Below are 21,015 nucleotides of genomic sequence, written 5' to 3'. Positions count from 1 at the left end.
GAAAGGTGAAATAGGGGCCAATTGAAGGACCAGTTTCTTTTGTAAGGCCACATACTCGTTTTTTGAGTCATTTTTAAATTAGACAAGCTCAGAGTCCAATCCAAACTCCACCTCTTACTGGCTAGGTAGCCTCAGACAAATTCTTAACTTGGCTAAAACCATCTCAAAATGTTGTACATGTTAAATAAGATCCTTTAAAAAATTTTTTTAATGTTTATTTTTGACAGAGACAGAGCATGAGTGGGGGAGGGGCAGAGAGAGAGGGAGACACAGAATCCGAAACAGGCTCCAGGCTCTGAGCAGTCAGCACAGAGCCCAACGCGGGGCTCAAACTCACAGACCACGAGATCATGACCTGAGCCAAAGTCGGATGCTCAACCGACTGAGCCACTCAGGCGCCCCTAAATAAGATCCTTTTATGAGAAGCCCCGAGCAACATGCCTGGTGGTGGAAATGGTTTATGAGGAGGAAGTGAGGTGCTGATAGGGGGGTGTAGAGACACTGATCTCCGACAGCTGTGTGCAGAAAACACAGAAGAGACTAGAAACAGGACCAGTTAGGTGCAGGTTATGGAGATCCCTTGGGAGGCGAGGAGGTAGAAGCTATTGGACACATCTATACATGTATTCTCTGGATTTTTCCCCCCCTTTACAGACTTTTATTTGAGGGTTGTATAACCTTGTTCTGTGGTGTTAAAAGTACAGCAGTAATCATGGGCTCTTTCTTCTGCCTTGAACAGGATGCCAGCGATCCATAGGCCTTTCCAACGGGAAAGCCAAGGTGTGCAACTACAGTGGGTGGTATTACTGCAGCAGCTGCCACGTGGATGACAGTTTTCTTATCCCAGCACGCGTAGTCCACAACTGGGACACTTCCAAATATAAGGTAAGCGCAGAGTCTGGGTTTACTTCATGATAGCAGTGGAGGTGTTCACATGTTGTTGTGTGGAGGCTAAAGGGAATGATGCAAGAATTTGAATCAAACTTGACCAGGGAGTCTCACGAAAGCTACGAGATCTTATCCAATGCTTCTCAAAATATCTCACATTTAAAGGTGTCTTAACTATGACTTTTATTAATTTCCTCATTTAAAAAGACATATAGCAGTTTTTTACTTCTGGGCCCTGATAATTAACTGTGGGTGCTAAAAAAGAATTCTGATAGAGAAACAGGCCTCATCATTTTTTATTAGATCTTCTCTCCAAAATCACAACACTCTTGAATATACGAGTGACTTTTGAGGGAAAGGACTTTAAATAATTCAAGATATTTCTTAGAGTAACATTCCTACTCATGTCAAGGTCAGTCTTCCAGAAATCCATCCCCCTGGAACTAGAACCTGGAGAGAAGCTATGAGGACTTCTGGGTAGGGGTCCACATCAAGGAAGAGTGAACTGAGCCACCCTTACACCTTTACCTGGACTGCTGTTTTTTTTTTTTTTTTTTAATTTTTTAATGTTTTTATTTTATTTTTGAGACCGAGAGAGACAGAGCATGAGCAGGGGAGGGGCAGAGAGAGAGGGAGACAGAATCTGAAGCAGGCTCCAGGCTCTGAGCTGTCAGCACAGAGCCTGACGAGGGGCTCGAACTCACAGACTGTGAGATCATGACCTGAGCTGAAGTCGGATGCCCAACCGACTGAGACACCCAGGTGCCCCTATTTATTATTTTTTTAAAGGGAGGAAGTGAGAATCACAGGTATATGCTAACAGCTTTGCAAAGTAGCTGATAACAGCCAGCAGGATATCCCAGAAGTACAAATAGCAGACTTGGTAACTATAAAAATGCAAGTCAATAGAGGAGGAGAGGAAGCCTGAGCACTGGGACACTCTACCTTAAGAGTGTGGGAAAGAGTGGGGTGCCTGGTTGGCTCAGTCGGTTAGGCATCCGACTTTGGCTCAGGTTATGATATCGTGGTTATTGAGTTTGAGCCCCACGTTGGGCTGTGTGCTGACAGCTGGGAGCCTGGAGCCTGCTTCGGATTCTGTGTCTCTCTTTCTCTCTGCCCCTCCCCTGCTCATGCTCTGTTTCTGTCTCTATCTCTCAAAAATAAACATTAAAAAAAAAAAGTGTAGAAAGGAGAGAAGCAACCAGCAAAGGAGACTGAGGAATGCAGAACGAGGTAGAAGGACCCTAGTGTGTCCAACAAGCCACAGGAAGAATGTGTCTCCAGATCAATTGTGACAGAGGCTGATACATAGATGATGAGATATAAGATGAGCACTGAGAATTGACCATGGGATTTAGGAATGTGGTGGTAATGACTGACCTTGCTGAGAGCAGTTTGAATTGAGCTGTGGGAGTGAAGATCTGATTGGAGTGGGTTTGATATGGAACAGGAGAGAAAGTAGGGACAAGAATAGACAACTCTTGAGAAGTTTGCTGTAAGGGGATGGAGAGAGATGGGGAGTAACTGGAGGAGATGTAAGATCCAATTGGGTTTGATTTTTGTTTTAATGGAAGAAATAACCGCATGTTTTCTATGCTGGTGTGAACTACCAAAGAGAGAATTGCTAGAAGATGTGGTTAAGTGAGAAAGATGGAATCGTGGAGACAACAGGAGGGTTGGTCTTTGCTTGGGGCAGGAAGTAAGAGAAAAGGCAGAGTCTGTGGATGCAGGTGCCAGTGGGTGGCTTAGGGAAGTCCTCTGCCATTTACATCAGTAGCTGTCATCAGATCATTTTATTTCAGCACCCATGATCCTACAGAGGTTAAACACCCAGCCCCAGTCACTCTGGGAAGTGCCTTTACCTTCTATTTCATAGAGATATAGCAGGATTAAGGCAACAGTCCCACCAACCCTTTTATAAACTCGTCCACATCTACACCCATCCTCCTTGCCCTCCTTCCAGCCACAGAAGAAACCTCACTCCTATGGAAGGTTTACTCCTTCCTCCTCTGCTCACGATCCTAACTCCTCCATCCGTTTTGCCAAATCTAGTTGACCCTCATCAGTTTCTTGTTCTACTGGACTTGTCTGGGATATAATATTTGACCAGGAATTCTTCTGCCTTGACTTTGAAGATACACCCTTGGTTTTCCTCCTACTTTGAACTTTTTTTTTTCTCAGTCACCTTCTCTGATTCTTTGTCCTCAGCCTATACCTTTAATGTTGCAGTTCCTTAGGGTTGGGTTTTGTTTTCTTTTCCCACTTTATGCTTTATTGCAGTATCTCCTTCTCTTCCATGGTTTTAACTCCCTGATGATTCCTACTTTTATCTTCAGCTCCATTTAAAAAAAATTTTTAATGTTTATTTATTTTTCGGGGGGGGGGGAGGGCCAGAGAGGAAGGAGGGGTGGAGAGAAGGGGACAGAGGATCCAAAGTGGGCTCTGTGCTGTCAGCTGTCGATGCAGGGCTCGAACTCACAAACCACGAGATCCTGACCTGAGCCGAGATCAGATGCTTAACTGACTGAGCCCCCCAGGCACCCCTCCGGCTCCATTTTTTGCTACTGAAAGGGAGATCTGTGGATTTAATTGCCAAATGACATCTTAGCTCTAGTTTCCAGCCTAGTAGTCTTCAAGATATGTGGATTGTACTGCAGTTGTTAGCTGCATCGTACTGCAGTCCCACCCATGCATAAATGAGGCAGTAGAACTTGGTAAGTCGAGGAATCTAATCCACTGAAGTAGCCTAGGCTTAGGATTCTTTCATGGTCCTGTGTCCTGCCAGAATAGAGAATTCTGGTATCTGACTGACGAGAAGCTTTTTTCTGATCCTTCTGTCACATCTGCCTTGAATGAACCTTCCAAGCAAAGTGCTTTGTACAAACCTAGTCTTTATGGCTGTTTTTATACCTCCTTGCCAGTAGCTGTCTGAGACTTGCTTTCACTGTAACTGTATCACCTGGGAGCGAGGTAAGTGGGGAAGGAACCCATAACTCACCTACCAGTAATTTTTGAAGTCTAAAACAAACATGAAAATTGCAAGAGGCCATTTGGCTGATATCCTTTCTATACCTCTGGGAAGCTCTGTCCCCTGGGCAAGTTAGCCTGTGTTTGAGTGCTCTCATCTGTAACATGAGGACCGTAACACTTCACAGGGTCACTGCAGGTTAAATGGGTTCATGCATGTGAAGTGTTCAGAATAGTGCTAGTACGTAGTGCGTGCCAAATAAGCATTCATTCTTATTATGACTTCTGTATTTACCTACAAAAATCACGTGAATTGGGATAATACAAGACAGGCACTCTGCAAATAACTTTGATAAGCACTTGAAGAGTGGGAGCTGTTGTCACTGCTTTTCTTATGCTCACATTTATGTTGCTCCTCTCTGTGAGCCACCTGGGCACGGGGAACCTGTCTTCGCATAGTTTCTGGCACGTAGTAGGTAAGCAGAGATGTATGCTGAAGTACGGAAGGAACGAGGCCTGTCTCCTGGGCCCCTCCAAACTCGGTACACCCCAAATGGACTTCATCCCCCTCACCACACATCCCTCCGGAATGTCCATGGCCCACCCATCACCACTGCCAGCGCTGGGAGACGTCAGTTAGCAAAACTTTACGCTGGATTCGCACTCTTGAGATCGCGCTCTCTGCTGCACCTTCACTTCCACCTCACGAGTTCACACCTCCGGTGTCACTCCCACGAAGGAGTTTGGTGGCCTTCTGACTGGGCCTCCTGCCTGCAAGTCTTGCCCCAGCAACAGTTCGGAAGATTCTGATCCCACCGTGGGTGAATCTTGTACCCTCTCTTAGACTCGGTGTCTTCACCTTTAGAACGGAGGTGATGATGACGATAACAGCACCTACTTGACAACAGCGCTGTTTGCATAAAAGAATGATTCGCAGAAAGCACCGGGCACCGTGTCTGGCACACAAGTGCTCGATAATGCCAGTTTTTACTAGGACTGTATATGGAAGTCCAAACCTCATAGCCCGACACAAAGACCTTTTGTGATCTCTAGTCCCTGCGCTTCTAGCCCCTTCATGCCCTACCTCCCCGCCCCCATGAGCATCCTCTGTACGGTCTCACTCCTCCTGTTCCTCAGTGCTGCCCTGCCATTGCACACCTCTGGTCTTCCTCTTGCCCTCACTCGGCGTGGCAAACCCTAAGCCTGTCCTAAACCTCATTTCCTCTCGCCCACTTCTTTCCTTCCCCTCTCCCAGACAGTTATCATTCTCTCCTCTGCATCTCATACTTGGCACTCTGAATGCAGGCTATAAATATATTTGCCATGCGTGTATTAGATAAAAATGTATTTAGAGGGAAAGGACACTGGTTGACTTTGGTTTAGATTATTTATATTAATCTGCTTAGAGCGGGGCTTTGACAGCTAAGAGAGGTGTAGAGAGAACAAGTGAGGGAGGCAGGCCCAGCCTGGGGTCAGCCAGACCCCAGTGAAAGCAAGCTCAGACGAGAGCTTGGGCTAGTGGCACCTGCCAACAGACTGTGCCACTTTGGGGAGTTAAAACAGAAGAAGTGGCACTAAATGAGGAGAATTTGAAAATCAGGCACGGCTTACGAAGGTGTGAAGTGGTGGAAGAGATCCAGGTCCGTTTGCACTGAGTTCTAAAAGCCATTGAAACCATCAATTCAGCCATCTCTGACGCTTTCCGTCTTTTCCCCAAAGCAGACGTTTTTGCCTTGCTGGTCATCCACCCCTTGCTGACGGGGTTTGATTTTGAGAGGATGAGTAACTAATTGAAGGTGTTAACGTGTGCTTATTTCATCCATGTTGTACATGAGGAAAACCTCCTTTGTTAGACCTTCCCTCCCAGGTTCTCAGTGGACCAGGGAAGATTTTAAAGCAAGAACAGAGCTGGTCGAGTTTATCTGGATCATCTCCCACTGGCATTAAGTAACTATATTCCATTTAGTCCAGCCTGTCTTTGCTCAGACACTGGGACTTAACTTGATGTTTCTAATTGTGAGGATCAATTCAGACCTATCAGTTTCCAAGACCAGACATCATTCTGCTAGATCTGCCTCCTCTCCTTAATAAGAAGTACGTGACTGGCTTGAATATCCATTTAAAAGAGTGAAAAAATGGTTTTGCAGGGCAGAATGAAATCTGTCATCTTAAACATTTCCTTGTCTGCCCTCTGGAGTAATCATGCTCCTAATTATTTTTAAAGCAGGATTTCATCTATTTTCCGGTATACATCCTGCAAATTGAATTGAGCTCCAGGATTACCCAGCAGCTAAACCTTATCCTCGAGTTCTGTAGCCATTTTCTAATGAAATTCTGTTTGAAGATAACTTTCCTCCTGCTCTCTGCCCTCCCATTCAAAAATATCAAGCATGACAAAGAGGTGGTAAGGACCTCAGACTTGGCCTCGGCTCTTCCCAAATAGTTCCCTTCTGTTGTGCTTTTAAAAAATATTTTTGTGTCCTAGCCTGAATATTCACATTCCATTTAGCTAGGGGTTTTCCATGTTACATAAACTATTTCCTATCTCTACATCTTGAGAGGCATTCAAGGCAAGCTGGACTGCCCTCGCTGAGCTAGAGAGCAGCTCACTGATGGGAAAAACCACATTTTCAGAGTCATTTGGAGATTTTGTGAACAAATTGCAATTAACCTTAAGATCTCCTGATTCCTTCTCCATTAGCCCCAGTGCTCGTTTTAAGAGGACCAAGAGGTATTATGGTTGGGATTGATTTGAGTAAGACTTTCTCCATGATTTTTTACAATAAACATGGGGGAAAATGCAGGAAGGAAACCTTATACCAAAGCAATAAATGGTCATTGTACTGTGGTAACAGTGTGAGTGATCTATTTTTTTTCCCTTTCCTGATTTCATTCTCCAAGTTTTCAGTAATAGGACTGTCACTTTTATTTTTAAAACTTCAGCTGTCATTTAACTCTATATATTCTACTTCAGAAAATACATATTAGATATTTGGCTTTTTTAATGCCTCAGAATTATGGCTATAAATAGGATTGTTGGGTCCTGTGATAACATCCGTGGGCTTTAATGTGGTATAGAAGGCACTTTTCCACCAAGAAATTGCCTTGCACTGCTGTACTTTTATTCTTTTTTTCACATATAATACACTTCCACAAATTTTAAGATTCACAAATACAAAGGGCACGCATACATAAATAATCTCACTCCCACCTACACTGTTCTTCCCGCTGGCATCCGAATTACTCTTTTCTTGTGTATCTTTCCAGAGGTATTTTCTGTCCTTTTTTACACAACAGTGGCAATTTGATGATCTACATGCTGCTCTGGGACAGCTTTCCATTTAGATCATATCACTCTTCCTGGGCTTGCTTGCTATTTTTTTTTTTTTTTATAGCCACTCTGTATTCTATCATGAATTTTACATGTTTTTACACATGACAATCTACATGACAATGACATGATTTTGTTTTTCAAGCTTTTGCTATTACAGGTAGTGATTCAAAGAATAACTTTATATATCATTTTGCATCTAAGTTCTTCCATTCACCGGTGAGACGGAGGACACCTTCCTAGATGTAGTTTGTACATTTTTGAGTTTGGTGCATATTCTGAATTGTCCTCAATCAGGGTTGTGTCCTACACTTTTACCTGTATCTTCTTGCATGCACCTTCCTTTCCTCAGAGCCAAGATGCCAGCTGTCACTTCTGTTGTGACTGTGCTGCTTCAAGCTGTCTTTCCCCTTTTCTACTTTCTGAACTCTAAATATGTTGTAAACTCAATATGTTGTCTAAGTAGCCAAGCTGTTCTAAGTGTGTGTAAAGTAATAAGAGTGTATGGTTCAGAGCACTGTAGAACACTCATTCGTTTCTTCAAGTATTTATTGAACACCCACCATGCTTACCGTTCCAGGCACTGGGGACACAGTCTCTGCCTTGTGAATGCTCATATCCCAATGGAGGGAGAAAGACCGTAAACAAATACACAAATAAGTGACTTCTACATAAATGAATTGTTACTGGACTTTATTTTTTGCTTTAGGATTAAAAACAAATGGCTAGCATACCACCAAATTACATCATAGGTTAGTCTCCCTCTGTAGCCCCCCTGCCTTTGTATTTGGGGAAAGAGAAGGACAGAATATGGACAGGGATCACCTCTTCTAAGGAGTGATGAGTAGACAGTTTATAGTAGAGTTATTAAAAAATAAAAACTGTGAACTTAAGGGGCACCTGGGTGGCTCAGTCGGTTAAGCGGCCGACTTCGGCTCAGGTCACGATCTCGCGGTCCGTGAGTTCGAGCCCTGCGTCGTGCTCTGTGCTGACCGCTCAGAGCCTGGAGCCTGTTTCGGATTCTGTGTCTCCCTCTCTCTCTGCCCCTCCCCCGTTCATGCTCTGTCCCTCTCTGTCTCAAAAATAAACATTAAAAAAAACAAACAAAAAAAACTGTGAACTTAAATAGTGCTACCAAGCACAGGACAGAGTATCCAGAGATATGAGCTCTGGCTCTAAGTTCTGCCACAAAATGACTGCAGATAAGTCACTTAAGGTCTCTGGATTCAGTTTTTTTTTGTTTTTGTTTTTTTTTTCTACTAAGGATAGGTAATGGATTAATTCAGCATTTCTCAAAATATGTTCCATGGAGCATTAACCAGTTCTGTGCTTGTTAATAGGTGTTACTCAAAAAGAGGGTTCTATAGGAGGGCCACAGCTAGGCCAACGCTACAGCTGGAACAGGGCCCCTCAGGAGAACGCAGCCCTGGGGGCTCACAGCGTGGCAAGATGGAAGGAATTAGAGAAAGAGGCCCCTTCCTCTGGTGGGGAAGCAGGGCCCAGCCTGCATTTCGTCTCCCACCGCCCTCTGCACAAGGCCTGCACAACATTAAAAAGCTGCCTTGTCTATAGTCAAATAGGTTTGGGAGACTGCTGGCCTGAGCACGTTAAGCAGACACGATATCCGAAAGCTTTCATAGGCTAACATGCTACCCTTTGAATCACCAAGTGAAGAAGGTAGTGTGTGGCATTTTTCCTGTTGGACCTCAGAACACTATTGTTGTGGGACTAGTATTCTTTGGAACACAGAAAAACTGGACTAGGTTGTGTTTACCAGTTGTTATTCTAAAAGTGTGTTCTCATCAATCCATTTTCCTCCCTTAACAAAAACTGAAGTCCTCACAACCCCCACCTCCACCACATCACCTCCAAATTGCTGTCTATCGTTAAACATTCCCTTTGCTCCATCGCTCTATTACCCGGGGCTATTTTTGTGGGGGAACTTACCAGGACACCATTCCAGAACCTCTCTCTCAGAATTACGTAAACCTGAACAACATTCGAGAACATTAAGAGGTAGCTGCCACCTGCTTAACAAAAGGCTTTTAAATTTATACCAATGATGCTTCCTGCTCACATAACCAATATGTTTATAAATACACTTTGATGTGTGAGGTGTGGAGGAGAACCGTTTCTACCTCGACTTCGTCCTCCTCCTCAGCTCTTGAATCCTGTAGACCACAACGCTGTGAAGGGAGAACCAGTTCACAAACTGCAACAAAATCACGGTCACTGACTTGAGTTCATCTAGCTTAAATTAGTCTGTTCGTAAGCTTCAAAAGCTCTGGAAAGAAATTATATTAATATTAGTAAACATTAAATATTATTTAGTAAAAAATTAAAAAGTCAGTAGGTTTGAAAAATGAACTTATTAACCCTATAAAAGTTGTTTCTAATGTGAATGGAGTGGGATCACTAAAGACAATACCAACCAAAACCATTTTTTAAAAACGTATTGGGTCCATCTATCTGCCTCTGTGAGCTGAGTTTTTATATCCATCCAAAACAACGCTCAGGCTTCTCATGGTTTTTGTAATTTGGTTGGCAAGAAATAGGACAGTAGCTCTTAGGTGGGGATATATTTGGTGTTCACGGACAATTTATGTAATATTTCTATTAATAGCAAAGAAACTTCTCCTCACATAAACTTTATGGTTTCCTTCCCTAAGTAACTATATATTTAACATGTTCTTTTTTAAAAAGCATTCTAATTACAGTTGAGTTTGAAAGTGGAATCCTTAGACCAGTATGCAGGGTGGTTTAGAACTTAGGAAATCAGTGGGGATACAGCACTCTATTTTGCAAAAATAGCATTTTATACCGAATTTTGTAGTTCTTTCAAAAATTCCCTTACCGGTGTAAGTGGTTGATTATCAGAAGTGAGCATGTGCTCAGCCGTGCTGCCGAAACCTCCCTCAGCCTTGCAAGGGTTTGTTCACCTACCCAGGCAGCCGCGGTCCCAGTTTGCTCCGTATTCTTAACACTGGTTAATAACTTTGTGAAGCAGTGCCTTAGACATCATCGAAACTAGCTCTGTTTTTGTTTTTAGTAATTCCAGCTTATGAACGCTCATGTCGCTAGCTGCTCTCCCATTTGTCTCACTGCTTTTACTGTCTCTGTAAAAGACTCCCTCCCCACCCCCCCCCCCCCAACCTTTTTAGGCTTAAGTACCACCTGAAGAGAGAAGCCTTTTCAGGTCTGGGAGACTGGCCAGTGCCCTTTGTCCTTCTGTTCACCTACTAAAAGGTAGCATTGTTAACCTAATTCAGCAGGTCCCTGACTCAGTATAAACACTGCTCAATAGAGCCAGAAAGACTAATTGAATTGTACAATACATCATTTTTCAGCAACAGTTTCAAGGGGACTGTACTTCATTTCCCAGAACACCATCGTGTTTCCCTCGTTTAAGATATTTAAATATGGCACATATTTAACCATGATAAATCAAATATTTGAACCCAATTCTGTCTTTCTCCACCGAACCTTGAGCTACACGAGGACAGGGCCATGCCTGTTGTACTCTCCACTAATGCCTGCTATGGGATCTGGCACGTACCTGTGTCTCTATGCCTCAAGTGAGGCATTCTGTATCCTTGTCAGTTGTTATTTCCAGTCTGGTTAAATAGAGGTTTTGGCTAATTCTAGGGCCTCTTTGTGAGCTGATTTGCAGAGACTGTAAACTTCACCACGTTTGTAACTGCAGGGCCCCCAAAGGATCACACAACAGGTACCTCAAAAATAATTGCTAATAGGGAAAAAAAATGGGACACTTACTGGGGAAAAAAAAAAAACCATTGATGCCTTTTTATATATATATATCTCTATAAGGAATGGAAACTTTTATATGAGCTTTATTTTCTATTACAAAATATTAAATGTCATAAACGTGCTTTAATCAGCATACAGTAGCCATATCACCTATTCATATTGGTGGGTTTTCTTGCTTGTATCTACTTGTGGTAGTCTCTGTGCCACCCTTGCCCACCAAGTGAATTTCTGTTTATCTTTCTAGACCTTGAGGCAGTGTGGCCTGCTTTGCCAGCGGCTCCCTTCCCCCCAGGATAATTGATTTCTCCTTCCTTTAAGCTACCAGTGGACCTCATCCATATTTCTTTTGTAGTAGAGAACAGGCTATATGCGACATGTAGTTCTTGTTTTAAATATTTATCCCCGGGGCTCCTGGGTGGCTCAATCGGTTAAGTGTCCGATTTCAGATCAGGTCATGATCTCACAGTTGGTGAGTTCAAGCTCCATGTCAGGCTCTGTGCTGATAGAGCGGATAGCCCTCTCTTTGCCCGACTCTCTCTCATAAATAAATAAAGCATTTTAAAAATAAATAAATATTTATCTCTTATACTACATAGTGAGTCCCTTGAGGGTGAGGACTGTACCCTATTTATCTTCATTAATAAACTTCTAGTCTGGAATGTAAAGCATAGTGGATTTTCAGTTTTCTTTTTAGTAAGCAAAATCGTTTTTCTAATGTTGAATTCTATCCTTATTCCCAGTACCAGAGCAGTTTTCCTGGAAGCTTTTTAGAGAGGTTTTACCCTCCCAAGTAGAAACTAAGCCAACTCTGCACATCACTAGCCAGTCCACATCTCAGTATCAGCAAATTGGTAAAGATTCTCCCAAATTACCCACTTCTTATCCATTATTTAAACTACTCCCTCTGTATCTCAGATGCATTGCATTTCTACTCTTTCTAATGACAAGGAAATCTTAAAATCAACTTGCATAGTCTTGGTGTTTACCACCAGAATTGGATATAGAATTGGAAGGATATATTAGTTTGTCAGCCCAAGCTCAAAGTTATTCTAAGAGCAACTCCTTTCTGCTCACTAAAGTGTTTTTTGAGCCTGTTTTCTATGCAAATTATCCTGCATAAATAATATCCTTTAAAGCTATCCTTTTTATTCCTTTTGAATTTTGTAATATGTACATGATTTACCTATATTTTGATGGCTACTTATAAAAGTGGTATAGAATATACATGTATGTAGTTTTTAAAATTAAGTCTGTTTAGAATCTTCATTTTTTTTTTTTTTTTTAATTTTGAGATGACTGTAGATTCCCAGGAAGTTGCATAGATAGTAAAGAGAGGTCCCATGTACCTTTCATCCAGTGTCTCCCATTGGTTACATCTTAGATCACTGTGGTACAATATCCACAAATCGGGAAGCCTACGTGGTATCTTGAGTCTGTATAGTTCTGTGTCATTTTATCTCATGTAGATTCATGTAATCACCACCATAATCAAGATACATAATTAATGGATTCCTTTCAATGCAACGGTTACTTCTACAGGTTTCTGGAAGAGAGAAAGAAAGCCACAATTTATATTTAGTTAAGCTATGGGCTTTTGCTCGTGGCTCGCTCGGAAAGTAATGTGACTTTGGCCTTTCAACTCTGGTTCCTAGTTTGAGGAGGTGTGGAAAACTGGATGGTTCCCCAGACTGACTGAGGAAGTTTATCTTGTAGGTATCTAAGCAAGCCAAAGAGTTTCTGGAGTACGTGTACGAAGAGCCCCTGATCGACATCCAGCAGGAGAACCCGATGCTGTACCGACACGCCGAGCCGCTGGCCACCGTGGTGCGGCTGCGGCAGCGGCTGAAATCGCTGCGAGCCTATTTGTTCAGCTGCCGGGCCGCCGTGGCCGAGGATCTGCGCCGCAGGTAGGTCACAGATGGCAGGCGGCTCCGGTTTGCTTTCCTCTCCCCGCCCTGGGAGGGTGGTTAGAGGACCTCCCTGGCCTTTCCAGTGGGCACCGTCTTCTGTGACTCTCGCTCCCGGCTCATCTTTGACATTTTTCCTCCAAAGTCCTCTAAGTTGAGCCAAGAAAAATGAAAGTAATAGCTCAGCGTAATTGAAGGCGTTCCAGCCATGGAACTAGTTGCCACAACAGTGAAGACTTCTCCTACCCGTAGACGAACTCGAGGGGATGATCACAGGAGTGTCTTCATTGATCACTTATGTAGTACTTTTCACTTTTCCTGGTTTTATTTGTGAAATGAGCATGTTTGAACTATTCCATAAAGACGTTTTTCAGTGGAAATAAGTGGTTATTCACATCTTACTTTCCATCCAGAAACAAGATGATGCCGGGGGTAGAGCCTGGGATTAAGATGCACCGGCCCAGGATTCTGCCTTTTCATGTCACCGTTTGTGCAGGCTGGTTTTCCATAGGGCAGTTATCTCCGAGTTCACAGAGCACACAAGTCCATGCCAGGTTCAGATCCTGAGAATAAAACTGAAGTTAAAATGTGCCTGCTCTCATCAAATTCCTTCTTTTACAGTTAGATTTTATTAGCATTTCAAGTCTCACCCTTGGCACATACGAACTAGCTTACACTTGAAATAATTGTTGATGGTGTTCGTAGGTCCCTGAAAATACCTTTTAATGTTTTAATGGAAATGACCAAAAGCATACCTTAGTCATGGTTTCTGGAGGGGAGCCTACATGCAAAAGAACCTTTGGAAAGCATTAAAGTGATACGGTTTGTTATTTGAGATCTAGTTAGATCCAAGGAAATGGACGTAACTCCCAGGCATCTGAAGAAGACATCTTAAAAAGAACTAAATGTAGATAGGAGTACATAATATCATAATATCTAGACAAGCCCTCATAAAATAATAATGAAAAGGCAGCTGCCATAAAGCAAAAACACTTCTCAGTGGTAGTCATTCTATTACCTAGTTTTTCAAAAAGCACTAGAAAAAGGTCAGGTTTTATTCTTGTAAAGTCTAGGCAGATCTTAATTTTAAAAGATCGGAGCTTTCCCTGAAAGGCAATAGGATTATAGGTCCAACTAAACTAGATACAAGATTTGTAATGTTCAAAGTATGTTTGTTCTATCATTTTCACTCTCGGCTTAGTTCAGAGCTAGTTTTTCTTTGCCTGTATTTTTAGACAATATTAAAATCTACACATGGGAATCATGTGAGGTACCTTTCTGGGACAGTGTTTTTCTTTGGATAAATATGTCACATCAGGACATACGTTTAGAAATTAAACAGATTCTGTCTTCATTTGGATGACTAAGAATACCTTTGCTGTTCCCGCAGTCTGGTGGTTTACTGCCATGCCTACCCCTTATGGCCAGACCACCAGGAAAGGAATAGAAGTTCTAGAAAGGAGGCATTCCCAGGGCTGTGAGAATGAAGACAGCAGCCTTTCTTCCTTTCCCGTCATTTTTCTTTCCTAACTTGTCCATGACCCTTATGTAGTGCAGTTCCTGGCACCAGACAGGCATTCAGCAAGTACTGAACGGATAGATGGAAGGAGGGAGGGATAGACAGGTGTCTACTATGCTGTCACTCTAAACCACTGAACAATGGCTGGTAGCCCAGTTTTGAGGAAGGAGTCAATCTTCTGGTTTTATTTCTTCCTTAGGTGTCCGTTAGCACAGTGTCTGACCCATCTGAAACCCTCAAAAATAGTTGTTGAATGAATGAGCAAACGAACTAAAAAACAAAGAAGTAAAGAAAAATTTAGTTGGTTTTGTTTTGGAGATCAGTCTCAAATCTTTCTTCTCCGTTTCACTTCCAATGTACCACCCTGGTTTGGAGTCTCAGGACAATGGCAGTGTCTCTCTCCCGTTGAACCTTCGCATCAGGCAAATTATTAAATACAAGTATGGAGTTCAAGATCTGTACAACTCTCATCCAGTATATTGTTCTACTCTCACGTATCCTGGGATGATTTAACTCTTTAATGCATTCTGTTGTGGGAATTGGTTTTTCCAATGGAACTGCTTATAATAGTGCATATACATAGTAAGCACTCAATAAATACTATTATTCATACTGTTTTATTATCCTAGAGTGTTCTTGTCTCTGGCTTTAGAAATCTTTGTTTAAAGTTTCCACTTAAAAGCCACCCCTGATGCTCTGTCTACTGGACTCGGCCCCTCCTGCTCCTATGTCAAGAGAGCAGTGAGCCAGAGGAAGTGGTTTGGAGCACTGACCCTGGGTATGGGGCCTGAAGTTCCTGGGTATGTGATGCACACTTACTCATGCAGTTGTTGCACAAAGATGAGTGGAGCAGGAGGTTCCCTAAGACCAAAGAATGAGATTCCTATAGAACTCTAGAGGAGGCACATTGATTTTTCTTTTTAAAAATTTGTTCTTTGTTTCTGTATGCTTATATGCTATGAAGATAATGGAGGGGCCCCTGGGTGGCTCAGTCGGTTAAGCCTCTGACTTCGGTGCAGGTCATGATCTTGCATTTGTGGGTTTGAGCCCTACATCAGGCTCTGTGCTGACAGCTCCGAGCCTGGAGCCTGCTTCAGATTCGGTGACTCCCTCTCTCTCTGCCCCTCCCCACTTTCATTCTGTCTCTCTCAAAAATAAACATTAAAAAAAATATTAAGGGGCACCTGGGTGGCTCAGTTGGTTAAGCGTCCAACTTCGGCTCAGGTCATGATCTCACGGTTTGTGAGTTCGAGTTGCGCGCCATGCTCTGTGCTGACAGCTCGGAGCCCGGGGCCTGCTTCGGATTCTGTGTCTCCTCCTCTCTCTGCCCCTCCCATGCTCACGCTCTGTCTCTCAATAATAAATAAACATTTAAAAAAAATTTTTTTAAATATATTAAAAAAATAAACCCCAAACATTGTTACCATGTCTTCCCACCTTGGCACAGAGAAAAGCATACCAGCAGCAAGAAGTACTTCTAGCTTCTGGTGGGGGGTGGGGGAGGGAGGAGGCTGTTATGGGGAGCTGTTCTCTCTCTGTTTTGAAGTAGGACTATTTCGTGAAGCGGGTCTAAGATGTTCTGGGCTGCTGGTACTCCTCGCAGCAGGGCCTTACTTAATGTCAGCTCTGCCTTTTTTGAGTGTGCTCTAAATAACCATCACCCACCTAATAACTAAATTCCTGTCACCAGAGGCCATCGGTTACCTACCTTTTACCTTTATGAGGAATCTGACGTTTTAAAAACAAAATTAGCCAGCCCTGCACCTTTGATTAGAGATGATAAACTTATCTAGAAGTAATGTGTAAAGTTCCCTTTGTTTCACTTGGAGGCACAACATTTAAGGTGGAATATAAACATAAGAACCTACTGGATACAACTAATCTTATATAATCTTGATAGGATTTAAAGGAGGGAGGAGTTGGTGTGTAATAGGGGAACGAAAGAGAGCAAGAGAAGCCAGTTCTTACCCAGTTGTAAAAGGCATTCTCTCCCTGCCTGGTTTTTACCTCGGTACAGGAGTAGCCATTAATCTTCAGCAAGTAGGCCCAACATGCTGAAGACCTGTCAACGCCATATAAACAGAAGAAAGCAAACTGTTAATATTGCTGTCGTGAGAAAACTGAAAACAGACTGATTAATTGTACTGGTTCTCCCCCTGCCAGGGAGCTGACTTGGGTCGTCCCCTTATTAGGGAAGTCACAGTTTGCTTTTAGGCCTTTCATTATAATGGCCGCCCGGTCTTCATCCTCAGTGTTCTTGTTCTTGTTGTTAAATGAATGCCTTGTTCTTGAACCCATACCGCAAATCTTGACTGGCAAGGATGATTAGTTTAGAAAAAGTCAGTGTCTTCCATGAAGTCTAAAATGTTTACAGTGCTGACAGTTCACTGTTTCTGAGGAGTCCCAGATGGTGACCCTGTTGGATTGGTTCAAGGCCTAGTTAACTTTTCATGAGAAGAATTGTTTATAGTGTCCACACATGAAGGTACATGAAGAACTCTCTGAAAAATCTTAGCACTCTGAGGACACAGCCACATCAGCAGCGATAGGGAAGTGTTTGGGAGGGACCCTAAGAACTGGTAGAGGGTCTCAGCCCTGTATATTCCGCTGCACACAGGAACAGTAGGATGTGTGTAAATCACCTGTCACAAATGAGTGTCTTGGGCCCAAATTTGGCCTAGAGACATGTTTTGTTTGCCCTTTCAGGGATGGTCTCCTTGACTTTTAAATTGGTGGAACAGTTGCTAACATTTAAATAACCAGGAGTTTTCATGTATACACAACGAAGCTCTCTGGTTCCTCTGAGGAAATCAGAAGCTCTGATTACATAGGGCTTCTGTCATTCCTGGATGATCCTGGACTCCCCACTTCGCAGAGTCTCTCCTGCTCCTGTTCCCCCCAAATGCAGGGTCATTCAGTGCAGAATATGTTGCTGCCTTGTTTTTCTTATCCCCAGTCCATTTCATTTATTTATGGTGGTGCCTGGGCCCATGTTAGATAATCATGGTTTTATCAATTAAAAAATGCTTTCCCACAAATATAATAGTTGTTCTTTACAACAGTCCTGTCAGATGGGAAACAGATGCCATTTAGAAAGAAGAGAAGGAACAGTGTGACTCTGAGATGCTACGTGACTTGCCTGAGGTGACAAATCTGGTAAGCAGCAGAGTCCCTGCTCCGAACCAGATCGCTGCTGCTCTCCCCGGCACATTTGCTGGTGGAGGTGGTGAGGGACAGAGGTCTCCAGGCTCTCAGGAGGAACCACTTTTAATTCTCCGAAAGCCTTGACTGAGGTCGTGTGGAAGAGTGGGAAGGCAGGCGGGGAGGTAGCAGACCTCAATGTCCCTGAAAATGGGGTTGCTGACCCAGGCGGTCCTGCGCTCCCGGTTGCTCAGTCAGGCTCGGAGAGCGAGGCGTGACCATGGGCTTAGCGTTTCCCCTAGGGCGGCATTTACCAGACCTTCCCATTTCACAGACCTATAAATTTAAAACAAAAATACGGAGCGATCTGTAGGGTTGCCTTCCATATATATCTTTAACCAAAACAGACATAAACATTACCACCTATTTCTCACCATTTCATAAAGGAACATAGTAACACTACCAAACAAACAAGAAACAGGCAAATGGTCTCAGAAATCAAACCACTTTTAAAATTCAAATAGATTTTAAAATTCATTCTATTCTCTCTTTCTCATTTATTTTACCTTGGACTGCTGAAAACATCAGACTGACAACAGCTATTTGGACTAACTTTTCAGAAATCTGACTTAAGTTCTTGACTTGTTGACTTCTTCTGAGTGTTAAAGTGTATCATTCAGTCTAGGGAAAGACATTCTAGAAATTAATGTGGATATCTGAGTATTTCCCACTATCATCGAAATGTGATTTGGGGACTTGGGGTACCTGTGAATCCAAAGTTCCTCTTAGGATATAAATTTAAAACTGTTTTCTCTCCAACACTAGTTGAGGCCAGTAGGCCTATGCTCCCAGTTGCTTTGGGCAGAATCGTATTGGGGAACATTTGGGCCTGCTTGTTTATCAGGTTTAGCCTTGGCTTAGACCACTCTGAAACAACAGCTTGACTTGGGCGTCTCAAGAGAATACCAAATGTGATTCTTCTACCTTTTAAGCCACCTACCTTTTCCTGTCTTTGGTCTCACATTTTCCTTGAAATTATAACCCTATCTACAGCATTAGTTCTCACTGAAATATCAGCTTTACTGAACAGTGAGAAATTTCTACCATAAAGATTCCCATTTTTATTAACATTATTTATCCAGGTGAGTACCTGGAAAGAAAAGTGTGGGTGTGTATCCTGTCAGACTGGCATTGCCTCCTCTTCTGTGAAGCAGAATTTAGCAGCCTGCTCGGCTCTTAGACCAGCCCCTGTTGGTGCCACCTCATGTACCAAGATTGCCTTCCAACTCCTTCCTTTGTTACCGCGGGGCAAGCTGCTTTTCTGGGCGGGGCGGGGGGGGGGGGCGCTGCTAAATACAAAGGTTGAAGTGTCCTTTGGCTATTTGCCAGCCTCTTAAACTTAATCTGCCCAAAACGGAGCTCACCTTCCTGCCCCCACTGCTGTTGTCAACCGTGCCTGCTGCAGACTTCACCATCAAGCTGGATGGCACCTGTAGCCACCTGGTTGATCAGGCCAAACACCTTTCTTTCATGTCCACATCCGGTCCCTCAGCAAGTACATTCACTTGCCGTCACCTGCCCGCTACCACCCAGGTGCCAGCCACTGCCTTCTTTCCCCCATGTTATTGCAGTAACGCGTCTCCCCCTTCAGTCTGTTCTTAAACTACAGCTAGAGCTCATGTGTAAATTAGATGATGTCACCCTTGACCCAAACTATCTAATAGCTTCACTTCTCCAGGTAAAAGCCAAGGCCACGTACAGTCTCATCCCCAGGTACCTCTGTGCCCTCTTCTCCCACTACCTGTCCCCTCATTCCCTCTGGTCACACCGGCCTTTTTTTTTTTTGTCTTTGAGCCGGCTCCTCCTGTGTGAGTTTCTATCCTTGCTTCTCCTTTCCTCAAATAACCACAGGGTTGCTTCCTTAAATCTTTTAGGTCTTTACACAGCTGTCACCTTAATGAAGCATCCTTCACTCCCTTCCACTTCTTCCCCCCATACACTTTCTGTCTTCTTTCTGTGCTTATTACTATATTACATGGTATCTTGTCTGTCTCCCTCTCTCGGGCTGGCATGCATGGATATGGAAGTTGTGTTTTGCTCACCCTATGCAGCCATATACAGTGGTCCTGCCCTCCCCATTAAATGTCAGCTACAAAAGGTCGTGGTTTTTATCCATTTTGTTCACTGCTATGTCCCCAGGGCCTAGAACCATACCTGACATAGAGAGCTAATCAATATCTGTTGAACAAATGAGCTAAATGAGTAAAGTACTGTTACCAAGATCCCACCTGCTTAATTTGGTCACACTTAATTGTTTTCTTATTACAAAAAAAAAAAAAATACCAGTCATTATAGAAAACAAAAATAAGAAAGCCAACCATTATCCTACCCCTTTGGTGCCTATGTTTCTAGACTTTTTCCTCTGCAGATTTTTTCCTCATTAAAATGGTTTCATACTGCACATACCACTTTTAACCCAATCATTGCACCTGGCATACTGTGGACATCTTTTTATGCCAGTAAATATTTGTATTAAGCACGATTCACTAAACAGAAATGGTGCTTTGTAGTGTGAGCATACCTACATACCATTGATCCTGGAAAAGTAAATAAGACTATTATTTAGTGTACCCAAAAGTTTGCGTGTCCTAATAATATGCTGAGAAATCATTTCATAGCAACACCTCCTCTTCCCCTGCACATTTCCCCCCCAAATCAGAGTAGGTGGAGGGGCTATCTGTCACAAAGAGAAAAGATGGCTTGCTGTTGGGAATTGAATATGCCTAATTGAGGAGGCTAGTTTATTAAGACATATCTCTTAAGGCAGCCTAGTTCTTAAAACACAACCTACACAGACATGACTTGCTGTGTCTCTGACCTACATCTGAGGACTATTATAACCAAAATCTGGGATCTAATTGTACAATTATTAGCCAACAATTTTAGAAGAATAAGCAGTAGTAGGACTTGAAGCATGTCAGTAACACTTAAATTCAGTAAATGAATACAACTGTTTGCTCTTTATAAGATTTAATATTAGCCAGATTGTGTGGCTTTATTTTTTCATGTTAGCTAATTAAAAGTGTCATTAGCTTGCAGTTGAGGCTTTAGTCTCAATAGATTATGAATCTATCAGAACTTTGAAACTACCAAAACACAGGATGTTTTTGAACGCAACACTTCTTATTCTACTTTAAGAATCCTTTTCCCTTGGATGACTTCTAGAACTTCTAAGGTTTTCAGGTCCTCTAACCTCTTGATCTCCTAATAGCTCCTCCCCCTTCTGTCATTTTCTTCAGAGATCTTGTTTAACAAATCGTGTACCAATATCAACACTCTAAAAGGGAGCTACAGGTTGCAAAAGACCGTGTCATTCAAAACTAAACTGATTAATAAACTGTGAAAAAGGAATTCTGGCAAGTGATATATTAATTTTACTATAATGTACACATAGCTTTTTACTTGCTGAAATCCTTCAGAAAGTTAAAAAGTGA

General features: G+C 42.8%; 1 protein-coding gene across 27 annotated transcripts in view; it reads left to right on the top strand.

The window, feature by feature from the left end:
- PLEKHM3 (pleckstrin homology domain containing M3) overlaps positions 1–21,015 on the top strand; it is a 195,500-nt gene that overhangs the window by 72,922 nt on the left and 101,563 nt on the right. For 25 of the 27 annotated variants that reach the window (XR_006220911.1, XR_006220909.1, XR_006220908.1 and 22 more), the window contains 2 exons: positions 740–885; positions 12,668–12,861. Coding sequence is in view for 22 of the 27 variants with exons in the window: in XM_007089934.3 (XP_007089996.1) it covers positions 740–885; positions 12,668–12,861 (340 nt within the window). In the remaining 5 variants the exon portion in view is untranslated. Of the gene's footprint in view, positions 1–739; positions 886–12,667; positions 12,862–13,006; positions 15,389–21,015 lie in introns of those variants that run through there. The other 2 variants (XM_042995212.1, XM_042995216.1) reach the window with 2 other exon arrangements.

Source organism: Panthera tigris, chromosome C1, assembly GCF_018350195.1.
Source record: "Panthera tigris isolate Pti1 chromosome C1, P.tigris_Pti1_mat1.1, whole genome shotgun sequence".
NCBI lineage: Eukaryota > Metazoa > Chordata > Mammalia > Carnivora > Felidae > Panthera > Panthera tigris.
This window is presented reverse-complemented; position numbering and strand designations above follow the sequence as displayed.